The 27,802-nt window shown below is 40.7% G+C and overlaps 1 protein-coding gene across 2 annotated transcripts in view; it reads right to left on the bottom strand.

Moving 5' to 3' along the window:
- RELN (reelin) overlaps nucleotides 1–27,802 on the bottom strand; it is a 524,687-nt gene that overhangs the window by 245,711 nt on the left and 251,174 nt on the right. For both annotated transcript variants that reach the window (XM_069977829.1, XM_069977836.1), the window contains exons 7-10: nucleotides 26,990–27,086; nucleotides 25,743–25,794; nucleotides 16,524–16,620; nucleotides 13,698–13,938 (exon numbers count right to left, since the gene is read on the bottom strand). In XM_069977829.1, coding sequence (XP_069833930.1) covers nucleotides 13,698–13,938; nucleotides 16,524–16,620; nucleotides 25,743–25,794; nucleotides 26,990–27,086 — 487 coding nt within the window. The remainder of the gene's footprint in view (nucleotides 1–13,697; nucleotides 13,939–16,523; nucleotides 16,621–25,742; nucleotides 25,795–26,989; nucleotides 27,087–27,802) is intronic.

Raw genomic sequence — 27,802 nt, 5'->3', positions numbered from 1 at the left:
GCGGGTAGCAGGTCATTGGCCACTTTGGTTAGGGCAGTTTCTATGGAATGGTGGGGATGGAAGCCAGATTGCAGGGAGTCGAAAAGAGAGTTGGATGAAAAGTGGGAGGAGAGTTCATGGTAGTCATGTTGTTCCAGGCAAATGGGAAAAGTAAGATCGGGCGGTAGCTAAAAAGGAGGTAGGGTCAAGGGATGGCATTTTAAGCATGGGTGTGATGGTTGCATGTTTATATGGAGATGGGAAGATGCTAAGTTATAGATTGAAAAGAGGAGTTAGTGCTAGGACAAATGCTGAGGTAAGGTTGGGGATAAGGTGGGATGGGATTGGGTCAAGTGCACAGGTGGAGAGGTGTAATGTGGAGAGTAATTTGGAGAGGTGTTCTTCAGTGATGGTGGAAAGGTGAGTTAGTGGGGAGGAGTACTGACCAGGTATGAGGGGGAGCTAAGGGGACTGTTAGGGGAAACTTACTCTGATCGTCATTGTTTTTCTGTTTGAAGAATGTGGCAAAGTCCTTGGTAGATATGACATGTGGAGGGTGGCAGCGGGGGATGGAGAAGGGAGTTGAAGGTGGAGTGTACTTCAAAGAAGGTCAAGGTGAGGGCAGGGAGAGGAGGAATTGGGGTAAAGGAGCAGTTGTCCATTAGCAGTAGGCCAACCCCGCCACCCTGTTTTTTTGCCAGGGTGTGAGGTGTGAAAAAGTGCAGCAGGGGAAGCAGTGTCAGTAGGGGACAGCCATGTTTCAGTTAGGCCTAAGAATAGGTTCTGCTATCACACTTAAATGGCTCATTAAAAATGGGCTGACAAATGACCAGGGTCCCATTTGACCCAGGCTCTACAATATATATAGTGTTTCATACCAGGTATGAAACATGGAGTGGGGGATCACATAAACCACAATGATAAAAAACAAACAATTAAGGTTCAATGATTAAGAGGAACAATAAATGCTAATACAGATAAGAGAAAAGACAGGCATACCAAAACTATACACAACTCTTTAAAGATCAATAAAATGGTGAGGGTAGTAGTGGGAATTCCAGGGATAAAAAAGCTGACATACCAAAACTATACACAACACTTCACAGATCAATATATATGCTCAACAACAGTCATTCGCTATATTGGCCACTTATTCCTTCCCAATATACAAAAATACCTGTACACCGTATTGAAATTCCCCTGACCACTGAAATATTCTTCAGTCTTATACAACTGTTAGATATTTGCCACAATATTGCCTTCATTTAGGTAGCTTACAGAATAACTGTTGCCTATATTAAACCTTACACAATAATCTTGGTTATATTAATCCCCTTCCCTACACAATCTGCAATCCATTTGGGCCTGATATCTAGCCTACCTGTAGTTTTGCACTCCCTAATCAGATCCGCCCAAGCTATTTCAGCAACATTAGTGACACACACAGAGCTAAGGATAAGAGCTGCAATCACTTCCAAAGCGATAGTATGACCACCTTCCTGTTTAACCCCAAGTCTCGCTCTGGCTTAGATGTAGCAAACTTTTATGTTGGATCACCTTTATTGGGTCAATGACTATGTATTGGAGGGTTAAATGGCAATCAATCAGACTCTATGTGCGCGTATTTAAATCTGAAGATGGAAGCCTTCCTTGCCCTTTCTGATCAGTACTGACATATATGTAAGGGCCATACCTTATTTGTTGTTTTGATGTATATTGTATTTTTCTGTATAGTTTATTGCTTTGGAAACAAGGTATATGGTATAATCCTAACTTTGTATCTGGCAGCACATATGTGACCTTATTATGTCACCCCATATTCCTTCACACACAGTGACCCTAATGCAGGGCTTTATTACACCCACCGCTGTTTCTCCTGAAGTATAGAGATTACTGGGAAGGAATAGGTATCCTCTGCGGGACAACCTTTATTAGGGCAACCACTCCCCCTAGGAAAGGGAGATCCTGGCACATCTATAATACAGTAATGGAGTTATCATGGGAAACACAGCACTTCCTGTGCTTAGACTCTTTGAAAAAAAGAGACTAAACACAGGAAGTCCAGGTCATCTGTGCACAGTGAAGGCATTAATCATTTGATTGATGGACACAATGAGCTGTGAGACTCTGTACTGGCAAAGGAATTCCTGTGTTTAGTCTCTCTCTTTTTTTTTTTTTTTCAACATGCACAGGACTAAAAAGCTGCCTTCAGGAGACTGGACTTGGTTAAGTGGGTAAGTAGAGCTTTGTTTTAAAGCATAACACATAAAAAAAACCCAATAATAATAATGAATGTAAATTGCAAACATGTTTTCTATCACATCCACTGCTAATTTAGATTTTAAAAGTTATAACTACATTGAAACTTGTTTAGTGTGGGTGATCTATCACCTTCAAGGGAATCTCTACTAGGTTTATGAGTCCTTAACCTCTTCAGGACCAGGCTAATTTTAATTTTCTTTCCTCCTAGTGTTCAAAAGGCCATAGCAGTTGCATTTTTTCACCTACAGACCCACATAAGCCCTTTTTTTTGCGCCACTAATTGTACTTTGCAGCGGCAGACTTAATTTAGTATGCTGTGAAATAAAAAAAATATTTGTACAGTCAAATTGAAAAAAGACAACAAAGGAATTTGTTTTCATTGGCCTGTACGGTATGTTTCTCAAGCCGGTACGATTACAAGGATATGTAATTTATATCACTTTTCTTTTATCTAACAGCTTTTTAAAATTAAAACCTTTTTTTTTAAAGTATGTTTAAAATTGCTCTATTACCATGCTTATAACACTTTTATCCTTTGGTCTATGGGGCTAAGTGAGGTGTAATTTTGTGCACCATGATCTGTACTTTCGCTACCTTACTTGCATATATGCGACTTTTTGATCACTTTTTATTACAATTTTTCTGTATTTGATGTGACAAAAAATGCTCAATTTAGCACTTTGGCGTGTTTTTGCACTTACGCCAGAATGTAATAATTTAATAGTTTACGCATGCGGCGATACCAAATATGTTTGTTTATTTTTTTTTTTTTATAAAATGGGAAAAAGTGGGTGATTCAAACTTTTTTTTACAATATACAGTACATTAACTTTTAGTCCCCCTGGGGGACTTTCAGTATTACTGCAGTGATCTCCCATTAAGATCACTGCAGTATACTTAATAAAGCAATGATCGAACAGATCATTGCTGTATTGCTTTGGTCTGCAGCAGACCAGATGAATGGATTGCCGAACCAGGATCAGCGTCAGTGCAACGCTGAGGCCCGGCCCGGTAAGCAGAAGGGATCTCCCCTCCGCAATCGCATCACGGGGGGGGAATCCCACCACTAGACACCAGGGAATGGGGCACTTAATGCATTTAAATGTAGCTGTCAGTTTTGACAGCTGCATTTAAATGTATAATTAGTGGGTGCGGCGATGGGACAGCGCCTGTTAGTAGCCACGGTCCTGGGCTGCACATAGCACCCGGGATCGCAGCGAGGCCGCCGTAGCCCCCTATGAACCGCCCCTTCAGCATCAGGACTTACAGTTACGCCCTGATGCGGGAAGGGGTAAAATGAGGGCAGCATAAACTGCATAAAGGAGAGGATTAATCACTCACCTCCCAGCTTGAAAAAAGTGACTACAAGACTCCCAGTCAAGCAGCACCTCCGATATCCAGCCCAGGTGATTACACCTCTCCAGGAATCTTCACTCCTATTGTGTTGTCTTACTGCGGGTGTTGCTATCCTTTACACCCCTCGTAAAAGTCTGTACTTGTTTGTGGTATTGTCACAGCTACAGTGTTACCAAAGATGACCACTAGATGTCGCTGTATCGTATAACTATAGTTTAGAAGCTGCACAGCTGAAGTATCCTAAAGGGTTATTGTTTGTGTAAGTCCCAGATTCTGTTAACCAGTAGGATTTCTCCTTTCTTCTCTTCTATCCTCTCTTTTTTATCCCATTTCTCTATTGCACTCTTTCCACCCAAACACAGCGCATCTTACATGCTGGTTAGGAAGTTAGTCCATTGGGTGAAGGAGGAGTCTTAACTGAGCTTTGGTTGAGAAAGGAAGCAACTGAGATAGCCGTCCACCGTGGTTCTACCTGAGCCCTGGCCCTCTGTCAGGTCCCCTCTACAAGAGTCAGTCTTAGTCAGTACCCTCCATGGGTAAGACGTAGAACAGGGCCCTCTGACAGACCTTATTCTTGAAGCACATGCTGTGTGATGCACTGTTACGCCCTTCAATGCGAGTGCACTTAGGAAATCATCACCATTCCACTCATCACCCATTGGTACGGTTCCGCCAAAGCTAGTGGGCATCAGGTGGTGTGAAGACTATAGGAAAGGTCAAAACATAGGCACAGGTTGTTTCTTCTTCTTCTACAAGTATTCTTCACTACACGACAACATCCTGGCAGAGCACATTACTAATTGGGTTGAGACTCTTACGGTACTCTCCTCTCTACTACTATCTCAGTATCATCTTCTCAACTCTACTATATCCTACTCAGCACTTGCACGGATCTGGTGGTTCTACATTCGTGTATTTATTGGAACTGTATCAAGTGCATTTCAAAATTCGTGGTATTACCTGCTGCACGTTACCAAGTAGTAAACTAAGTTAACGTTATAACCTGAGTCTGTGATTATTCGCCACCACCTGCACAGCATTTTCACCACAACCTTGGGACATTTCCCCTTTCTGTGGGTGGCGGGTCCTACCACTATTCGGGAGGGTTACTACACCACTCTGGCCATCCGTGACATAATCCCAAGGGACCCTGCAGCATCCACTGACCACAGGGGAGAAGGGTACAACCTGCCTTATTCTCTAAAAGCAGGCGTGCCATCACAACTGTGCCCACAAGGCACTGGCGTCATGTGACAAAACCCTTAAGGTCCGGCTGTGCCTTGGCCATTCACCACCATGAGTGGTGTCGCACTTCCATCTAGCAAGTGACCAGCCATCCCACAGCTATAACATCATCTAGGGGCACACCACACTTTACTCAGAAGTATGAAAAGTAAGTGCTAGAGTAAGTGCTAGACTCCAAGCATAAAGTATAACACGTTTATTGACAGATCCGACGCATATCTGGGATTAATGCCCCTTCCTCAGGGATAATACAAAGACAATGAATGCAGCCATATTCAAATTACAACAGAAATAAGGTCCTACTTCCCATTCATTAGCCCTCCCCAAAACCACATTATCTCTAGCCCCTCTCCACATAAAATCATAGTCTCCTGATATCATAAAAATTCATACAATTTACTATAAAAGAATCAATTTAAAAATACTCTGTGGGGGAAGGGGGCCAGACCGGGCATTTAACCACATTACAAAGTTATATAACTTTGTAATGTGTGTTAAATAAGCCAAAAAATTTTTTCGTGGGAGTTGTCCTTTAATTTAAATACTCAAAAACTTTCTCACCAACATAACTTTGCAGACCTATGTAACTGTGGTTTTATTTATTTAATGGATAAACATTTAGCAAACTACCGTCCACGTTATGACATTGTGCAAAATGGCGCGACACATTATGTTTGCTAAAGAGATGTAGAATATTGAATCTTTGGGTATCAACCTTTTTACATAAGGTCTGTGTTCTACCCACATACTGGAGGCCACAGGGCAATCCAGCATGTAAATCACACATTTGTTACTGCAGCTAAGATAATCTGCAATTACAATGTTGTCTCCTGTTACCGGCCCCTTGATACTTTTTGTGTTATTCTTGACATATGAACATGTTTTATATGTGTTTTTTCCACACCTGTATATACCTGACGATCATCTTTCGGCCTTTTTCTATTGCGATCTTCAGAAAGTGATCCTGAGTAAGGATGTTCCAATCATTTTTTTATACTTCTGACATCGCCATGGTTCGATGAGAATTTTGTAATGAACATAATTTCCTGCTCTTTTTTATTATTTCCTTCTTGTTTCTTTTTCTTACTTTCTTTCAATTGCCCTCATGCTACCAGCTGTATATTCCTATCTAATCTTTCAGCTTTTTACTTTACTCCCTCTATAATTTTATTTGGGATTTTTTTCTCTAGCAATATATCCTCTATTATTTTAGTCTGAGCTAAAAACACATCCTTTTCTGTACAACTTCTTACTTGTACCATCTGGCCAAACAGGATATTCGTCTTCCAGTTTTTTTATGTTCTCTCCCAAAGTGCAGATACAGTAGCTGTTTGCATCGAAGGGTTTAAAAAAAATCTTAGTATTTAATCTTATCATCCCTAATATAAATACTTAAAACTACAAAGGAAATTTCAGATTGACTAATATTTGCAGTAAATTTTAAACAAGTTAATTAGTTTTTGAGTCTTTAAATTAAATATGTTAGTGTGAAGTGGTTTAAAGGAGATGCTGGAAAGAATATAGTTTTAATTGTATTCTTTTTTAGTGAACTGAATGAATTTTTATTATATCAGGAGATGGCTGCATTCATTATCTTTGTATTATTCCTAAGGAAGGGGCATTAGTTCACGAAACGTGGCTGATCTGTCATTAAACATGTTATACTTTATGCTTGGAGTCTCTGGCACGTACCTTTCATACTGTTGAGTATAGGAGTGAAGAATCCTGGAGAGATGTAATCACCTGGGCTGGATATCAGAGGTGTTGCATCACTGGGAGTCTTGTAGTAATTTTTTCCAGGCTGGGAGGGGAGTGATTACTCCTCTCCGTTGTGTAAAATAAGGGTTACCAATACACTATTACCTGCTACAATCAGAATAAATGTTTGCACCTTATAATTTTCATTGTTTTGTGTCACTCACTGCTTACAATGATGTCACATAGCAGGGTGGTCATATCAAAAGACCTCATTTTAAGACCCCAAAGAAAAAGAAAAATACATTTAACAAAAATTAGATACATTAAAAAAATATATATTTATATAACAAAATCTATGCAATGCATCTATGCTATGCTATGCATCTATTGATTGCATGTGTTACAGTGTAAAAAAAATGTGATAAAAAAAAGTTTTTAAAAGTATTAAAAAAACATTATAAACTCCCCTTCCAATAATAGTTTAAAATATCCCCTTGCCCATTATAAAAATTAAAATATAAAAATAAATAAATAAACAATATACAGTATATCGTAGCGTGCGGAATTGTCCGAGCTATTAAAATATAACATTATTGTTCCCCCATGGTGAATGAAAAACCTGTGGAAAAAAAAACACACCTGGATTGCTGATTTTAAAAAATTATACATCAGAAATTTTTTTTATAAAAAGCGATCAAAATTTTTCTGGTACACCAATATGGTATTTATAAAAACTATAGATCATGGCGCAAAAAATGACACCCCAACCAGCCTTGTAGGTGGAAAAATAAAAGCGCTATGACTCTTAGAAGACAAGGAGGAACATTGCATTAATTTGACCCGGACAGCCGTGCATCAATGGGCTCTGTCTTGAAGGGATAAATGACCATCATCATTATCAAAAAATTTAAGTTTTTTTTTCACCTTTTCACCCCCTCCCCAATAAATAGATAAAAGAATAGCAGTACTACAAGAATAAAAAAAAAAGACTTAGGAGCCAATTACAGTATTTAAAAAGAACTACCAAGCTACACCCCTTGCTATCCCATCAGATCAAGTAAACTGCCCATACCCAGAATCTACCAAAACATTTAAAGTTGGAGCTTTCTGTCCTGACACCCTGTCTCTCTGAAGCTCAATACCTGGACCAATAAGAGCAAGACCGCATCCTCCATAAGGCAGTTTGAGTCCCTGATGAGAGTGGTATCAGGGCAAGGACCGTATGGGTTATATGTGGATTGTGTTACAAATTCAACATGAATCTCACCACTATACACAGAAAACGATAAAGGGGGCACTCGGGCAAAAAACCTTTTCTTTCAAATCAACTGGTTTCAGAAAGTTATATAGATTTGTAATTTACTTCTATTTAAAAATGTTAAATTTCCCAGTACCCAGTATCAGCTGCTGTATGTCCTGCAGGAAGTGGTGTATTCTTTCCAGTCTGACACAGTGCTCTCTGCTGCCTGCCACCTATGTCTGAAACAGGAAGTGTCCAGAGCAGTAGCAAATCCCCATAGAAAACATGATGGTGATAGCTTTGTCTTGGTTACAGGTTCCCTTTAGGGTAGCTTCACATGTACCGTATCGCAGTGGATTTTCTGCTGTGTATCCGGAGCAGACCAGCAGCAGATTTCACTTAATGAATGAAAACATCAAATCCGCACTGTTAAATCTATGTAAGATTTGATGCTGTGTTCATTCATTTAGTCAAATCTGCTGCGGATCCGCAGCAGAAAATCCACTGCAGTACGGTACATGTGAAGCTACCCTAAAGTATTATTTATATTTAAATCCACAACCACATTCTGAACATTTTTGAAGTAATGATTTTATGATTTTTTTTTGAGGTGGATGCAATAAAGCTATTGATAAGAAACAGCAGGCTGGACTATATTAATATAATTTCTTGAATTTCCGGTGATAGGAACATTTTATTTAAATAAGTGTTGATATAAAAATATTCAGACTCTGGAGATTAAACTTACTATAAACAATACTCTTTGTGGACAAGCCCTTTATTATTTGTGTAAACATTTCTTAATAACCTTTGTATTTTGCTAATTATAATATATTAATATTTTCAAAGATGGTGTATGTCATAGGTGTCAAACTTGGCTCCCAGCTGTTACAAAACTACAAATCTCATCATGCCAGGACAGCCAAAGCTTATGGCTACGTTAAAGAGTCACTGTCGTATTTTTATTTTTTTTTGCAGAAATCAATAGTCCAGGCGATTTTAAGAAACTTTGTAATTGGGTTTATTAGCCAAATCTTCCATTATCTGCATGTAAAAAGCCTTTTCCCAAGTCCCCCCCCTCCTTCCTCTTTTTCATCCACTCTGAAAAATCTGAAAATTGTGACTTGTTGCAGGAGACGTACTCTGTCTGTTCTAGGGAGAGGGGAGGGGGGAGGAGGAAGGAGGGAGTTAGCCGGCAGCAGAAAGCAGATAACAGAGGATTACAGGCACGGAGCTGGGTGACAGCTGTAATCCGAGCTCAGACAGGTCACTGGTGACTGTCACAGGAGATATCCCGTGAGGGATTTGTAGATTAACTCTTTGTTGTCCTGTTTTGGTCTTTTCTTTAGCTCTCTCCATAGGAGAACAATGAAGACAGGGGGGAGAGCTTCAAACTGATTTTTCATGATAAAAATGCATTTTTCGGATAATAAACCCAATTACAAAGTTTCTTAAAATCGCCTGGACTATTGATTTCTGCAAAAAAAAAATTCACGACAGTGACACTTTAAGATGTCCGCAATTTTGCGGACCTTATGGATAGGGAAGCCCTGCAATGGATCGTTTCCCTGCCTGGCATGATGTATCAACATCATGCTGGCAGCAGGGAAATGCTTGAATCTCCGCTGCGCTGTATTGACAGTGCCGCAGAGATTCAAACATAATCCCCGTTGCCGGCATGATTTTGATACATCATGCCAGGCAGGGAAACAATCTATTACAGGGCTTCCCCATACAAAGGTCCACAAAATTGGGAATGTCTGAATGCAGCCATAAGCTTTGGCTATGATGCCATGATTGGAATTGTATTTTTTCAGCAGCTGGAGGGCCCGTGCAGTAGGAATGTATATATACGTTCCTGCTCTGACGGGGCTTTATGATGAGAACGGGATTGCTGCAGAGATAGCGATCCCGCTCTCATCTGAGTGAAGCACCGGAGATAATGAGAATCAGCTGCGATCCCGCAGCTGACCCCCATCAACCCCTTAGTGACCGCCAAAACGGCGGTCACTAATGGGCCGGTGCCGCCGCTGTATTTCATCTCCCCCCTCCGATTCACGGTGGGGGGAGATGAAATAAGTAAAATCAGACCCCAGATCAGCCCCCCTAGTGCCCCGGTAATAACCCCCCCTCCCTGCGGACGGCCATCAGATCCAAGATGGCCGCCGCCATCACTGTGAACAGACTAATGTCTGTTCAGTGATCAAAAAGTAAAAATGAATGAAAGCCCCATGCTCTACGCCACCAGAGGTAGCGGAGAGCATGGGGCAGTGATCGGGGACCCCCCTGTGGGGTCCCGGTACAAGCGATCAGCGGTATATACTATATACCGATGATTGCTTGTGCCATGTGCTCCCCAGCACTTTTTATCCCCTGTCACCATAAATGATTGGTGACAGGGGATAAAAAGTGATACTGTGCCCCCCCCCAAGTCGCCCCCCACCCTCCCAGTCCCCCCCGTCCCCCAGTCACCCTCCCCTACCCCATATACTCACCTGATCCTGGGAGCTCCTTCCTCCACGACGTCCAGGCTGCTTCTGAAGTGCGCATGGCTCCAGAAGCAGCCAACTCTGAAAATTTAAAGTGACAGAGACCAATTTGGTCTCTGTCACTGAACTATGAGTACTGTGATAGAAAATATCACAGTAATCATAGTAATACAGTGAAAATAAATGTGTAAAAGTGAAAAAAGTGAAAAACATACAAAAAAATAAAAACACACTTTTTATTATAGTAATAACTGCAGTTTACTCCCAAATTACCCCTAACCCCCCAGATTACCCGTAACCACCGCAGGTTGCCCGTAACCACCCCAGGTGGTCCGTAAAAACCGCACGGTGCCCGTAACCACCGCAGGTTGCCCGTAACCACCCCAGGTGGTCCGTAAAAACCGCACGTTGCCCGTAACCACCCCAGGTTGTCCATAATCACGTCAGATTGCACGTAACCCCCCAGATTACACGTACCAACCGCACGTTGCCCGTAACCACCGCACGTTGCCAGTGACCCCCTCCAGATTGTCCGTAATCACCCCAGATTGCCTGTAACCACCCCAAATTACATGTACCCACCCCAGATTACCTATAAGCACTTCAGTCTATCCGTAACAATTCTAGATTGTCTGTAACCCCTCCAGGTTGCCCGTAACCACCGCAGGTTGCGCATAACCCCCCCAGGTTGCCCGTAACCATGCCAGATTACATGTAACCCCCCAGATTGCACGCAACCACCGCAGGTTGCCTCTGACCACCGCACGTCGCCTCTGACCACCGCACCTTGCCTCTGACCACCGCACCTTGCCTCTGACCACCGCACCTTGCCTCTGACCACTGCACGTCGCCACTGACCACCGCACGTCGCCATTGACCACCGCGCCTCGCCACTGACCACCGCGCCTCGCCACTGATTACCGCGCCTCGCCTCTGACCACCGCGCCTTGCCTCTAACCACCCCAAATTGCCAATGACCCCCTCCAGATTGCCCGTAACCACGCCAGATTACAGGTACCCACCTCAGATTACCTATAAGCACTTCAGTTTATCCATAACCACCCCAGATTGTCTGTAACCACCCCAGATTGTCTGTAACCACCCCAGATTGTCCATAACCACCCCAGATTGTCCATAACCACCCCACGTTGCCCGTAACCACAGCAGGTTGCCTCTAACCACCCCAGGTTGTCTGTAACCACCCCAGGTTGCCGTTACCACAGCAGGTTGCCCGTGACCACCCCATGTTGACCGTATCCAGATTAACTCCAGATTTCCCGGAACCACCCTAGACTTTCCGTAACCACCTCCAGATTACCTGTAATCTCATTTTTTTATTTTATTTTATTAACTGTGCTATTCTAATAACTATTACTAGCTGCGGTTTTGCTCCAGCAAATTGGCGCTCCTTCCCTTCTGAGCCCCGCTGTGTGCCCATACAGTGGTTTATGCCCACATATTGGGTACCGTTACCGGTACCGGTACTCAGGAGAACCTGCGTTACAGATTTTGGGGTACATTTTTTCTCCTGTTCCTTGTGAAATTTAGAAATTTCAAACTAAACCAACATATTATTGGAAAAATTCAAGTTTTTCATTTTAACTTGCCAATTTTGAATACTTTCCTCTAATACCTGTGGGGCCAAAATGCTCATCCTACCCCAAGATGAATTCTTTGAGGGGTGTACTTTCCAAAATGGGGTGACTTTTGGGGGGGTTCTATTCTGTAGACATTACAGGGCCGCTGCAAACGCACCTAGCGCTCAGAAACTTCTTCAGAAAAATCTGCACGGAAAATGCTAATTGGCGCTCCCTTCCTTCTGAGCCCTGCTGTGTGCCCATACAGTTGATTATACTCACATATGGGGTACCGTTCTACTCAGGAGAACCTGAGTTACAGATTTTGGGGTGAATTTTTTCTCCTGTTCCTCGTGAAATTGAGAAATTTCAAACTAAAGGAACATATTATTGGAAAAATTTGAGTTTTTCATTTTTACTGTCTACTTTTGAATACTTTCCTCTAATACCTGTGGGGTCAAAATGCTCACCACACCCCAAAATTAATTCTTTGAGGGGTGCACTTTCCAAAATGGGGTGACTAATGGCAAGATTTTACTCCGCTGGCACTACAGGGGCACTGCAAACGCACCTGGCGCTCAGAAACTTCTTCAGCAAAATCTGCATTGAAAAAGCTAATTGGCGCTCCTTTCCTTCTGAGCCCCGCTGTGTGCCTATGCAGTGGTTTATGCCCACATATGGTGTACCATTGTATTCAGGAGAACCTGCGTTACAGATTTTAGGGTACTTTTTTTCTCTTGTTCCTCGTGAAATTGAGAAATTTCAAACTAAACGAACATATTATTGGAAAAATTATCATTTTTATAGTTTTCATTTTTACTATCTAATTTTGAATAGTTTCCTCTAACACCTGTGGGGTCAAAATGCTCGTCCTAACCCAAGATGAATTCTTTGAGGTGTGCACTTTCCAAAATGGGGTGACTTATGGGGGGTTTTCTCTCTGCTGACACTACAGGGGCTCTGCAAATGCACCTGGCGCTCGAAACTTTTTCAGCAAAATCTGCAATGGAAAAGCTAATTGGCGCTCCCTTCCTTCTGAGCCCTGCTGTGTGCCCATACAGTGGTTTACGCCCACATATGGGGTACCGTAGTACTCAAGAGAACCTGCGTTACAAATTTTGGGGTGCTTTTTCTCTCATGTTCCTTTTGAAAATGAAAAACTTTAATCTAAACGTATATATTATTGGAAAATTTAAATTTTTCATTTTTTTACGGCCTAATGGTGAACACTTTCCTCCAGCCCCTGTAGGGTTAAAATGCTTATTATACCCCTAGATTAATTCTTTAAGGTGTGTAGTTTCCAAAATGGCGTCACTTATGGGGGTTTCCAGTATACAAACCTCCTAAATCAACCTAAAAAAAGAACTGGTCCCTAAAAAAATCAGTTTTGGAAACTTTCACAAAAATTTGATAATTTGCTGATAAATTTCTAAGCCCCGTAACACCCTAAAAAAGTAAAATATGTTTATGAAATGAAGCCAGAATAAAGAGGACATATCGGTAATGTGACTTAGTAACTAATTTATGTGATACGACTTTCTTTTTTTACAAGCAGAGAATTTCAAAGTTCATAAAATGCAATTTTTTTAAATTTTTCATGATATTTTGATGTTTTTCACAAAAAACACACAAAGTAGTGACCAAATTTTGCCACTAATATAAAGTGCCATATGTGACGAAAAAACAATCTCAGAATCGCTAGCATACGTTAAAGCATCACTGAGCTATAAGCGCATAAAGTGAGACAGGTCAGATTTTGAAAAATGAGCCTGGTCTTTTAGGTGCAAATAGGCTTGATCTTGAAGGGGTTAAATATCTATTTGAACAGTACTTTATATAAATGTAACATACCTTGACAGTAGCTCCTGGGAAGAAAAGCCAGTTTCCAGTGTCCATTGGATCAAGATTATCTTCTAGTATAACCTGTCTATGCGCAGCATTGATTATAAGTATGTTGTCCAGTGCCCAGCATGCTTCATACACATCGCCTGCCTGTGAGGGTTCTTGTGTCCACCGGAACCACACATTGTCACCTTTGGCTTCATAAGGAAGATAGATAATGTGGATAATTGTACTGACATTTGAAGGAGGGCTGGAAGACGACAATAAAATAAACATTAACACCCATAAATATTCAACAGATGTTTCTCAATATCTCAAATATTTTAGCATGTATTTAATTGCCAGCAGATGACCCAAATCAGTATACTGTAAAAGCGGCTTTCCTGGTAAAATGTGCTGATGACTACAGATGAGCAACCCTAACCTATCAAACCCAGGTTTCGAACTTTGCCAAAAATTCAGTTAGTTAACAAACCGAATTTTTGTCCGAGTTCGATTGAACCTTAAAAAATGACATTTTAAAAGGTTTTGAGATGTTTTAGGACAGTGGCATGAGCATGGGAATATCCCTAAACCTTTTCTTATTGTAATTCCTGCTCAAAGTCTCCCCCTTACAGTGTCCATATTAGGACATAGTAAGAAGTCAGAGTGAAGAATCAATTTTACACAAGTGTGACACTTGACTCTGTGTTTTGATAACTGACTTCTGATAACTGACTTGTGACAACTGACTACTGACTTTGACTACTGACTTCTGACTTTGACTAGTTACTTTGACTACTGACTAGTGACTTTGACTACTGATTTCTGACTTTGACTACTGACTCCTGAATTTGACTACTGACTTTGACTACTGACAACTGACTTTTGACTCCTGACTACTTATACCTGACTTCTGATCAAATAATGTAAGATATCTGATCTCTAAAATGTCAGTAGTTAAGTATTACAAGTCCCCATTCAGTTTGAGTTTCACTTTTATTTCAATTGCTAGGCAGCCCCCAGCTTGCAGTTATGACTTCTCATGTGAGAAGTCCTGTCTCACTTGTTTATAGCATACAGAGCTAAGTTTTGAAACATTGTATTTGTTTCAGTTTTACAAACAGCTGATCTATTGCTGACCTTGAGCAGAAGCACTGACTGAATGTGTGGAGCCCTGAAGCTTTTCTGCATGAAGAATATGTGTCTGTGCAGGGCTGTTTTTACAGCCATGGAAGACTGGGGACTGCACGGGGTTCCGGTCGCAGTGATTAATTTTAAAACTAAGTGAAGTCAGAACTCAGTAGTCAAAGACAGAAGTCAAAGCCAGAAGTCAAAGCCAGTAGTCAAAGTCAGTAGCCAGTAGTCAAAGTTAGAAGTCAGCAGTCAAAGTCAGTAGTCAAAGTCATCAGCCAAATCAGTAGTAAAATCAGTAGTCAAATCAGTAGTCAAAGTCAGAAGTCAAAGTTAGAAGTCAGTAGTCAAAGTCAGAAGTCAGTAGTCAAAGTCAGTAGTCAGTTATCAATACTCAAAGTCAAGTGTCACACTTGTGTAAAAATGATTCTTCACTGTGTTTAAATTAACTGATGTCATAAAGCCCATTAAATGTGTAATTTTTATGATACTTATTTTGTTAAAAACAAAACAATGGAAACTGATAAAATGGACCCTAAATATTATTGTGCTGCTTCTTTTGTGTTTAGAAATACTTCCACTATTCTGGCTGGGCCTAATATGGAGGGAGCACTCTGACTTTTCTGAGATTCCACATTTTAAAGAAGCAAATATGATGATGAGACTTGGATAAAAGTGAAATACATGACTTAAGAATTAAGCAATGTTAAAATCAGAAGCAATGTTATGGTAGAAGAGTCTGAGGGTCATAGACGGCCCGATGTGTAGCAGCAAGTGAGCGCCTAGCTGTCAGGTCAACTTGTTCCCCACCCACTGTCTGTGCTTTTACATGCATAGACATTGAATGGGTGGAGGCCAGGGAGATGCAGGAGGGGCTGCCCGGACGATCTTTAGGTCGTCCGAATGACCCATAGGAGAGAGTGCCAGTCTGCTGTCACTGCTCCATGGAGCAATGGCCAGCAGACTGTTTCTTTAGTTATCGGGATTTTAGGTCATGTAAACTAGGCTGGTAATCTGCCAAGTACAGCTCCATAAAATGGCTGACATAGAGGAGCATGTGACTAAGCCCCGCCCCAGTGTCCTCCATACGTATATACAGGCTCAGTGGTGGACACTGGGGGCAGGGCATGGTCACATGCTCCTCCATGTTGGCCATCTTATGGACAGACTCACCACAGAGCAGGGCAGCCAAGCCTGGAGGAGGATATTCTGATTTCAGCTCAATGAGTTAAATAGGGAGCTGCTGTATAATTACTAATACTGTTCACTTAACTATTTTACTATAAAGTTGCCAACCCCTTTAAGCATTTGAAGTACTTGAAAAAGGCTCTGTTTCAACATATGCGCTCACAATGTGTTCCGAATGCGTTAAAAAAACACAATCCCATTTTCCCCCAAAAGCTGCACAATGTTGCAGATAATCTCAGCAACAATCTTATAGAACAGTTGTGGATTTGTAGGTATAGGCTATGTTCACACACTGTCAAAATGAAAGCCACTTTTATTGGCCGGCTGTTATTTAACAGCTAATAACGTCCATCATTTAACAGCGGCCGTTATTATCCGAATAACAGTCATTGTTGTAAAAACAAAAACGTTATTTACTGTTAAATGATGGCTGTCCAATAAAAATGGCAGTAATTTTGACAGTGTGTGAACATTGCCATAAAGTACAGTATTTTTACCAGCATGTCTAACTGTTAGCCTTACATAGGAACACACCTGATTCTCTTTAGTGCTATCCACGTGGTAGCATTGTTCTTGGCATAGGAAATAACAATACCAGGATCTGAGTAACTGAATCGGCATGAGCCTGACCCTGTAAGATAAACCATATTTTAAAAATTTTTTATAATGGGACAAAAGGCCTTCTTTATTACCTTAAAACACAAATGGCAATTGACCCCTGCACACAATGCCCATTTTTTTATGTTAAATTACTAAATCAATAATAAAATGTCATAAGAACTGTTGCTGAAAGTAACCAACAGATTTATCCATGCTTAAGATGCCAGAATTGATATAAAAGTGATAAATCACAGCTGAGCTGTGTAACATATTTTAGATTTCCCTGGGGAACAATGTGAGTGATATGCATTCTGTAAAGTTGTACATGTTACAGACATATGACCTAAATATTACTGACAGCAGAATCAATACATTGTACTACTTCATACTACCTTTAAATGTGCACAGTATAATGTGCATATGTATAAATACATGAAAAGGTTAAAAATATATGAAATAATATGATGATTATGAGAATGTAAAATGATGAGCAACACAGATTACATTATGCAGTGGTCTATTAAGAAATAATTTGCATAACTGAAATATGATACAGTTTATTCTGAGGTATTCATATTTTGTTCAGTAAATGGTGTTTTGCAAAAACATTACAAAGATTAATCCCACATAACACTGGTACAGGGCAGATTTTATTATGATTATATAAAAGGAGTAGTTTAGTAAAAATAAAAAAAAATCTTTTAAATCAACTGGTGCCAGAGATTCGTAATTTATTTCTATTTAAAAATGTCAAGTCTTTCAGTACTTAACAGCTGCTGTATGTCCTGTAGGAATTTGGTGTATTCTTTCTAGTTTAGAGAGCAGGGGATGTGCTACTGATCTCAACAGAGGTGTCAGAAGAGAGCACTGTGTCAGACTGGGAAGAATACACCACTTGCTACAGGACAGAAGCTGATAAGTACTGGAAGACAACATTTTTTAATAGAAGTAAATTACAAATATCTGGCACTGGTTGATTTGAAAGATGTTTTATTTTTTTTTTGCTAAACTACCCCTTTAAAAGTTTAAAATGCCTACTGACTTTCTTAAAATAAATAAAAAAACATTATAAATAAGCAATAGTTTAAGGTACTGTGTTAATAGTAGCAGACATAAATGATATTGTGATGCTTTTCAAATATACTGTGTTTAGTTTTAGGGAAAGCTACTTTGTGATTCATAATTAAAGCAAATAATATTCTTCCAAAGCAGAATTTCAGTGTAGTTATTGCTAATTATATAGTTCAAAGTATTAGAAATTAACCACTTAACAGTTCAATCCAAGCTGAACTCAGGCTCATGGAAAAAGACAATACAGTTGTGCAATACAGTGCAAGGAGAGCTGGGAATGAGCAGCAACTGTCTCCGTTACTTCTTCGCATCCTGCTGCGAGTATTTTAAACTCAGCGCCATTATCCCCCACGGCCCGGGAACATACTGTACTGGGTCCCCGCTCTGGCTTGCTTCGGGGGCTCCGGGCATCTTCCAGCGGTAAGCCAATCAGCACTGATTGGCTGACCGCCAGGAGATGGCAGGAGCCCCCGAAGCAAGCGGGAGTGGGGACCCAGTACAGTATTTTCCTGGGCCACAGGGGTTAATGGCGCTGAGTTTGACATACTCGCAGTGGGATGACAATCCCACTGCAAGTATGTCAGCCCATTAAAGTAAATGGGCAAGTATCCGCAGCGGATTTCACTGGGAATTTGCAGCAAGAAATCAACTGCGGATACATTGTGTGTGAAGCTACCCTTAAGCAGTTTTATGACACCAAGAGGATGGGAGAAGTTAAGGAAGTAAGAAACATACAAAATGAAAGAAGGAATGTTGGCAAACACAGCATATAGCTGTATACTCTGGTTTGTCTTCTAGTCTTCTATGCAGGGCTGTATTCACCACTAGGCACCCGCGGTCAGTAGGCACCCGCCTAGGGCAGTACCTTGCAGGGGGGCAGCAACAGGAAGCAAGAAAATATATTTTTATTTTTTTATTTTTCTTAGTCTCCCACCTCCTTTTCTGACTTGCCAGTAAATCTGTTGTCTTGGGGGATTACAGAGTGAGTGAGACTGGTATGATGGTGTTATCCAGTCACAGTGTGGTAGTGTTATCCAGTGACAGTATGGCGGTAATGGTCAGGTCTGGTGTGGCGGTGTTAAATGTGATGCCTGGAGTTTTTACCTACAAACAGGGTTGTATTTACCACTAGGCACCTGTGGTCCAGTGCCTAGGACAGCACCTTGCAGGGGGGAAGCACCAGGGAGCAGGGGGAGGGAATTTTTTTTTAATTTTTTTTTAGTCTTCCACCACCTGTTCAGACTTGCCAGTAAATCTGGTGTCTTTCGAAAGGGGAAGGGGGGTATGGTGGTGGTATTGTTCAGGTCTGATGTGTCAGGGTTATCCAGTCAGGGCATGGCAGTATTGGTCAGGTCTGGTATGGCAGTGTTATGTAGTCACAGTACTGTATTGTTCAGGTCTGGTATGGCGGCGTTATCCAGTAACAGTATGGCGGTGTCATTCAGGTCTGGTATGGCAGTGTTATCCAGTCACGGTATGGCCTGAATTTGGTCAGGTCTGGTGTGGAGGTGTTATCCAGTCACAGTATGGTGGTATTGATCAGGTCTGAGTAAAAAGAAAAAAGTCGGAGGGCACTCACCGCTCAATTATTCTTTTATTCTTGTGTGCTCCACATAGACACAAACGCCGTGTAGATGGCGGGGGTGCCTCGTGCAAGACGATCTGACGAGTGACAGCTGTTTCGCAATTACTGTGCTTCTACTGACTCTGAGTCAGTAGAAGCACAGTAGTTGCGAAACAGCTGTAACTCATTAGATCGTCTTGCACAAGGCGCCTCCGCCATCTACACAGCGTTTTTGTCTATAAGGAGCACACAAGAACAAAAGAATAATTGAACGTGAATACCCTCCGATTTTCTTCTTTTTACACTTACTGGATTGTGTCTACCCATCAAGTGAGAGTGAGTGCCCCATTTTAGCCTGTTTGACCCCGCAAAGCTTTTTATCTGAGTAATGTCAGTCTCTTTTCCTATATGATTGTTGAGCAGGTCTGATATGGCGGTGTTATACAGTCACAGTATAGTGATGTTTTTAAGGTCTGGTATAAATTACGGATTATGGATGCAATATGGATTACGTATGCAATACGGATACAGACAATTTTTTGCAGATTGCGTATAAAGATTGTGGAAGATTACAGACATCATATGTGAATGATTGCAGACATATTCCTGAAGTAGGAACATTGTCTATGCCTATGTTAAAACATAGGGCCTCATTTACGAATAATGCGTCAATTTCATGCCGTTATGCTGTTGTTTGTGCCAGGTTTTTCATGGCAAATTCATTTAAGGGGTAATCCGGGCCAGCTTTATAATCCGTATCTGGCCAGGGAGGGGGTGGAAATAGAAGGCTCTGGTGACTTATCTCCCCGGTTCCAGCGCCGGCTCGCGGCGCCCTGCACTCCTGTCCCGCGGCCGCTTTCTGGACTGAGCTGCGGCTTGAGACGTGACATCTCAAGGCAGCTCAGCCATTCAGCAGTCGTAGCAGAGTCCCGCCACGGCCGCTGAATGGCTGAGCTGCCTTAAGACGTCACGTCTCAAGCTGCAGCTCAGTCCAGGAAGGCATATTTCTGTTTTTTTGTTCAGTTTTTTTTTTTTTGGGTTGAGAACAGAGAAACTATGCAAATCTTTCCATTACAAGTTTGCCTTGTCAGTTCCACTCCTGATTTTGGCTGAAAAAATACCCGCTAAAAGACTGACGGAAATACTGTGTGTGAACATAGCTATATTCCCACATCTTTTTTTTTTTAAGTGGCTGTTTTTGTTTAAAATAATGATGGCCATTAGTAATTACTAGAGATGAGCGAACCGGGTTCGGGTTCGAGTCGATCCGAACCCGAACGTTCGGTATTTGATTAGCGGTGGCTGCTGAACTTGGATAAAGCTCTAAGGTTGTCTGGAAAACATGGATACAGCCAATGACTATATCCATGATTTCCACATAGCCTTAGGGCTTTATCCAACTACAGCAGCCACCGGTAATCAAATGTTCGGGTTCGGATCGACTCGAGATTTGCTCATCTCTAGTAATTACCATGATCGTTAAAAAAGGCCGTCATTATAAAAAAAACTGGCATCTAAAAAGGACATTGTGGTAACATAGCTATGGTCTATAATGCTTTGAAATATCAAGGTTGCTATATGGAGATATATATATATATATATATATATATATATATATATATATATATATATACATTGAACACATGAAGGTTAGTTTTGATATCAATTTATAATTATTTTGAGCCCATCTGCTTCCACTGTCTGTGTTCCAGTGAATGAACATCTGCCGTCCATCTATGTACCATTCCTCACACCAGGGCTTCAAATTGTAATCATATTCATTTATTTAACTTAAAAGAGCCACATTCAGAACCAATCAACCTCATCTTTAGTTTGTCAAATACATTCATTCAGCATAAGTGATGAAGCTAAACATAATTCTATACAGTAGAATGAATAGTCACATAATGAGAGGAAGATTAAGACATCTCCCGCTATTTTAATTAGCAAAATTCTGCATCCCTGCAAAATCGCTATTAGTTGTTTCGGTAACTAAAACACATAAGTGAAAGTCACCAATGTCTTGAAATGAATGTCAAAAACAGTAATTTTTAAATCATTTATATGATTTTTAAATTTAACTAATAAAGAAAACATAATGTCACAATATCAACAAAATATGGCTATGTTCAAACAACGTCAAAAAGGTGGCCACTTTTGCTATTTCAGGCTATGTTCACACAACGTAAAACTACGGCCGTAGTTCTCACCGCAGAACTACGGCCGTAGTTTTGCGGAGTTGAACATAGCCTTGTGTGCAATTGGATCCCGGCCGGAGCGTACACACATCGTATACGCTCCGGCCGGGATCTGTGCGGCCGCAGTGAATTCCGGCCGCAGAAAGACCTGTCAGTTCACACAGTGAAGTGAGCGGCTCCGGCCGCTCGCTTCACTGTGTGCTATGAGAAGCTCTGATGCGCCCGCATCAGAGCTCTGCGGCCGAAAAGATCACCCAGCCGTACCGGCCGAGATGATCCAGCCAAAGACCGGCCGTTCCGTGACCCGGCCAGGGTCACGGAACGGCCGGTCTCATACGTAGTGTGCACATAGCCTAAAAAGACATCCGTTTTTGCAGCAATGCAATGCATTTAAGTCAATCGGACGAAGGACGTCCAATGCAGAAAATGTATTAAATAACAGACGTTATCTGCACGGACATCAAACTAAAGACCATTACAATTATTTTCGGACGTCTTTTGCAAACACTGGAAGTTGTTTACGCACAGTTTTCCTTTTATCACCGTCCTTACACTGTTTGTACTATTAAATTCAATAGACTTTTCAAATAAGCCACACCCAAAGGGGCAATCAGTCCACCTAAACTAAAATAATGTACCAACGACCGTTATTGCCGTTATTTGGGAGGCCAGACAGCTAAATGACATCCGTCATTTTAGCCACAAAATGACGGGCGTCATTTTAAACGGAGCTGTGAAAACGTAGTGTAAACATAGCCTATATCTGTATACCATATTGTGCAGACAAAAATACAAAAAGTGCAACAGCAACCCACAGGTGCAAGATCTTCCTGTATATACTCCTCTCAGTGTACACATGATAAAACCTGCTCTGTAGATATTGAAAAATATCTATTTGATCAAACAGAGTGTACCATATCACCACGTTAAGGTGTCCTCAGAGACATGGTCCCTACTCTAGCATCTTCACACTAGCAATGGCCTCTCTTGGGCTGAACAAGCCTAAAACTGGGCAGAAAGGATCCAAATGATCTCTCTGTATACCATATTGTGCAACATTTTATGTAATTCGGCCAAGCCCACACTTTTCAGTCATGATGAGACAAATCTGTGAAATGTTTGCATTGCTATGTTTGGAATAAAGAAATAATTTAAATCAGAATCATGGGAGACAAGGACAGCTGGTAGTGTTCCACAAGGCAACAGCCAGTTTGCATGGTTTTGCATATGTCAACAGAAGTCCTGCTGGCGTTCCAGCTACGACTAATCTACCAACCTGACCCTGAACTGCATATGCAATGATAGTGATATGGCATCTCTACCCCAACACAAAAAGACCTATAAATCAAACAATGCAACAGAAAAAGTATTACTCTGTGAGGGTTTGGTTGCAAGGTTATTAACCCCTTCATGGTCATTGATGCCTGAATGTCCAGGTCAAATTAATGTAATGTTCCTCCCCGCCTTCTAAGAGCCATAACACTTTTATTTTTCCACCTACAGGTCTGGTTGGGGTGTAATTTTTTTGTGCCATGATTACTAGTTTTTATTAGTATCATATTGGTGTAAAAGAAAATGCTTAATTATCAATTTTTTTGTGATATGTAATTAAAAAAAAATTCTCCATTTACGCCATTCACTGTGCGGGAACAATATTGTTATATTTTAATAGATCAGACAATTTTGCACGCTAGCATAGCATAGATCAGTACTATCGGCGATCTGTACATAGAGCAGACTCTATGCACAGACTGCCCATCCGACAGGACAGAGGTAAGTGGTTTACCCCCACCTATCTAACCGATCACTGACTTCTTTAAGCGCTGCGATTGCTATGCATCGTGGCGTTTAAGGGTTTAATGACAGACAGCTGCGGAAACGCAGCTGCCTGTATTATTCTCAACTCCGGGGACACTAATGTGTGTGGGGATGCTCACACTGCAGCGGTCCTGGACACATCAAAAACAGTCAGGCAGCAGGAACGTATATAAACAGATTGCTGATGCAAAGGGTTAAAAACCATGCTTTCTTGGTGCTTTTTTTATGCATTTTTTGGTGTGCTTTTGCTGAAAACGCACTTGTCACTCATGTGTCACTTCATTTTAAGCTTGGCTTTAAAGGTTGCTTTGTAGATGCTTCTCCCATTGAAATAAATGGGATAAATCCTTGTCTACATGAAGCAGGCCTTCAGCCTGGAAAGCATTCCATTTGTTTGGATAATCTCTGAGCCATTCTAACTACCCCAAAGGAGTTGGGTAATATGAGTAAGGCGCAAGGGGCACACAGATAGAGATGCAGTGTACAGGATAACACAAGGTGCTTTCTTCCTGTATAGAAAAATATTAGTCTATGCAAAAATGATTTAAGAAAAAAACATATTTTACAATGTGTGCACAATGACTGACATTTTATCGATATACGTTATTGTAGCACATTATTACATTCAAAATACAGCTGCATTTTATACCTGTTTTAGGATATGTTCACACATAGTATTTCTGTAAGTTTTTGGTCAGTATTTTAAACCAAAACACAATTTTTTGGGTTGTTTGTTAGCAGTTTTTTTTACACATCATGTTGTGGCCTAATAACAGCAGTTATCTTAAAACAACGGTTGATATTGTTGGAAATATACTCGTCCAAAAAAGTCAAACGGAAAAAAATAGACACGTGGTCATTGCCAAACTGTGCCAATCTTTTCATTATACTTTTTCTCTGTTGGTTATACTTCTAATTGACCAAAATAACATGTGTGCACATAGTCTTACTGTCATAGTTTGCTTTAATTTTACTATTTTACAAAGCCTCACAATCACTTAGATACGTTAAAGCATTACAAAGTTACTAGCATATAAAGTGAAACAGGTGACAGTTCAAAAATTGTCTTTAAGCCGAAAGGCTGAAAATTAGCATGGTTAAAAAAAGTAGCATAACATGCAGTAAACTCAGGACCGTATTAACAGCTGCTGCTGCCCTAGGCACTAAACCTGAAGACGCCTCATCTTGCGTAGCGTGGAGGAGAGTGGTTTCACCCACATGCATTTCTCTACATGAAGAAACATTGTCTGAATCGCATTTTCATGGTTTTTAACTGCTTAAAACATAAATTTCCACATTGAATCAATGATTAGAGCAGTCTGCATATTGTCTGAAGGAAATAGGTAGGTAATAGCTCAAGGCATCACAGCCATACCAGACCTGAACAACACCTCCACACCAGACCTGACCATACCTACCCCCCTACCCCCCTCAAAAACACACCAGATTTACTGGCAAGTCTGAACAGGAGGTGGGAGACTTAAAAAAATAAAAGCAAAAAAAAAAGTTGTTTTCTTCCACCTGCTCCCTGGTGCTGCCCCCCTGGAAGGTGCTGCCCTAGGCACCGAACCACGGGTGCCTAGTGGTAAATACGGCCCTGAGTAAACTTAAAATGTTATGCACAGATTTTAAGGATATGAACATGTTACGTGTCAGGTAACAAATCAGTCACATATGAAACTCACCCAATGTAACATAAAGTGTAAATGTTATTTGCTAAAATTATTAACATGTTATAATGACAAAAAGTAAGTCAGCCTAACCAAACAAAATGAAATAAATCCACAGATGCATGTTGCTATGGCTGCAATACAAAAGCAAACACACAAAATAATCAGTAGCATACTGCAAACACAAGACATATGTAGACATTAACTACATATATTTTATTATATAGCATTACTGCTAATGTAAAAACTAGATATGTGGACCTACTGTGCCACCTAACTGGTTTGACTTTGGGCCACTACTGCAGGAGTTGTCTAAGTGGTTGGTTGATTTTCACCACTTACCCTTTGGCAGGGATCTGGACTATGCTACAGAGAACCGCCACAGCCCTACCTCTAGGAGGGGTCCCAGTAAAGGTGGCAACTTGCTTTTGGGTCAAGAGACACTGAGACACCAAGAGATGAGTGAGGGTCCTGCTATAGCTTAGGCCTGGACTGGAGTTCAATCGTAGTCAACAAACTCGCAAATAGGTCAGGTCACAGTAGGCAGCATAGGTTCAAAGGTTAGAAACATGCTAGAGTCAAACACAGGAGATCTTGACAGTACATGACAGTACATGAGTTTTGTAACAAGCTGGGATCATACACATTAATGGAATCAGAATACAAAGGAACTGTTTAGTAGGAGTTAATATGCTAAGAATATTATTACTCAGGAAAGTTGAAATAGGAGTGTTCTAAGTGACCATTGGGTAATGGTTTAGGGTGCATGCATAGGCCATTTAACAGACAAGAAGAAGGGGTCTCCCATCCTCATATAGAAAGCAAGACTTACCAATAGAAAACTGCAACACAGATGCTGTAGTTGTATTAAGGCTTGTTGTTATCTAAAAAAAAGAAAAAGAAAAGACTTACACATTTCTTTTACTATTATCATTACTAAAATCTACACATTTCAGTTATAGTATTTATATCACTGCTGTTTATGTAACAAGCCAAGCATTTTAATGTTCATCATATGACTGGGACAGATTTTTATTCTCTGAGAGTAAATATGGGAGATTGTAACAGCATGTTTTTTTCAACATGTTCTCATTTGAGAAGAAAGTGAAATCTATAATTATTACAGCTGGGTCCAAAAGTATTTTCAGAACAATGCCACCCATCACCACCTGTATGTGACTGAAGTTTAGACTTTCTTCTTTAAAGAGGTTTTCCGAATAAATTTTTCTCCCCAGAATTTAGGGATTGCAAGGGAAAATTAAAAATAACAAAAAAAAAAAAAAGACTCGCTGTCCCCAGCGAAAGTGCCCCAATGGCATCCTATACATTCTATAGAAGAACAGAGAGTAACAGAAGGGCTGATAATAGTTTTTCAATAAGTCCTAACAGTTGAATGACAATTATGTCCCTCATGCACAGCCTGATTTATATAATCATTTAGTGTATTAGTGATTATCCAACACAATAGAAAAACTGTGTGCTTATACCATGATAACTTTAAAAATACTTTGGGGCTACATTCACACTGCGTATGTTTCCATCCGTAGTGCAAACCGTAGTATACGATATACTCCCACACAATGCACACTACGTATGAGCTTACGGCTGGATCGTATACGGTGCCGTGAAAAATGAACAAGACCATTGTTTGAGGACGGAAATGTTGAAACTCACGGCCAAGGATTTCAGTGCGGTCCCGTACGAAGTACTTATTTCAGCCAAATTGAACTTGATTTTTTGATCCAAAAGGTTCTGTGAGTTTTATTGGGCTGGGCGAAGATTTCCAAGTAAATGACCTGTTTCAGATCGCTACGAAAAAAGCTAGGGAAGCATAACTGTACTATGGGCGTATGTTCGCGGTTCGTACGCATCCGGCCGCATGTCTACTTTTCCCACGCCCGTAGTTTCAGCCGCACATGTACGGCGGCGTACGAACTACGGCCGGACTCATACGCAGTGTGAACATAGCCTAAACGTAGAATAATAATGGAAATGGATATAAAACTGCAAGGAAAACATAGTAAAATAAAAGCAAAGTAGTACAAATAATTTAATTCCTAGGCTAGAATATTGACTTACGATCTCTCTTGGACCATATGGATCACAAAATGTGACAGCACTTCCATGCATGATTACACCACATAGCTCTCCAACTTCACAGTTTTTGCATGGCATCCTGCATAAAAAAACAACAACAACAAAGAACATTATTTAAACACAATATTTATTTAGTGAATATGTTCCCTGTTGTTAGCTAGAAAAATATTGGAACTTTGGAAAAGTGTCTCCATGCTACCCTCTGCATATCTCTAGAGTAGATGAAATTATTACATTTTAAATGCACTGTGCTGTTTCTATCTTTTGCATCCCTTTAGTAACACAACATTATATGATAACAAAGGCCGTTCTGCCGTGAACGTCAGTTGTCAATCACTACCTGTGTCCTGAATTAACGATCATGATAGTTAATTCCGACCGTAGCGTTAAACAACGACGGTTGTTTGTACAGCGTGCAAACATAGCCTGTACACTGTACACTTTTCCTAAATATGTTTCCCTTTTGTCCAATGCATGTTGGAATATTGGTTTATTCTTCTAATGGATGAGAACAGTCTGCCATCAGTTTACAACTGTTGCAAAACAAAAAAACTGATGAAAAAAAATAAGTGTACCAGTTTATCAATCCAGGATTTAATTATTTTTTGGGGATTGTTGATAGATGGCCATATTTTTTTTTTTATAAATAAATACATTCTTAACCCCTTGAAGACCAAGCCCAAAATTACCCAAATGACTGTGCCAATTTTCATTTTTGCATTTTCGTTTTCTCCTCCTCGCCATCTACAGGAACAGGTGTACTTTTAATGGCGCCTTTCTTTTCACCATAACATG

The sequence above is a fragment of the Dendropsophus ebraccatus genome, chromosome 1 (assembly GCF_027789765.1).
Source record: "Dendropsophus ebraccatus isolate aDenEbr1 chromosome 1, aDenEbr1.pat, whole genome shotgun sequence".
Taxonomy (NCBI): domain Eukaryota; kingdom Metazoa; phylum Chordata; class Amphibia; order Anura; family Hylidae; genus Dendropsophus; species Dendropsophus ebraccatus.
This window is presented reverse-complemented; position numbering and strand designations above follow the sequence as displayed.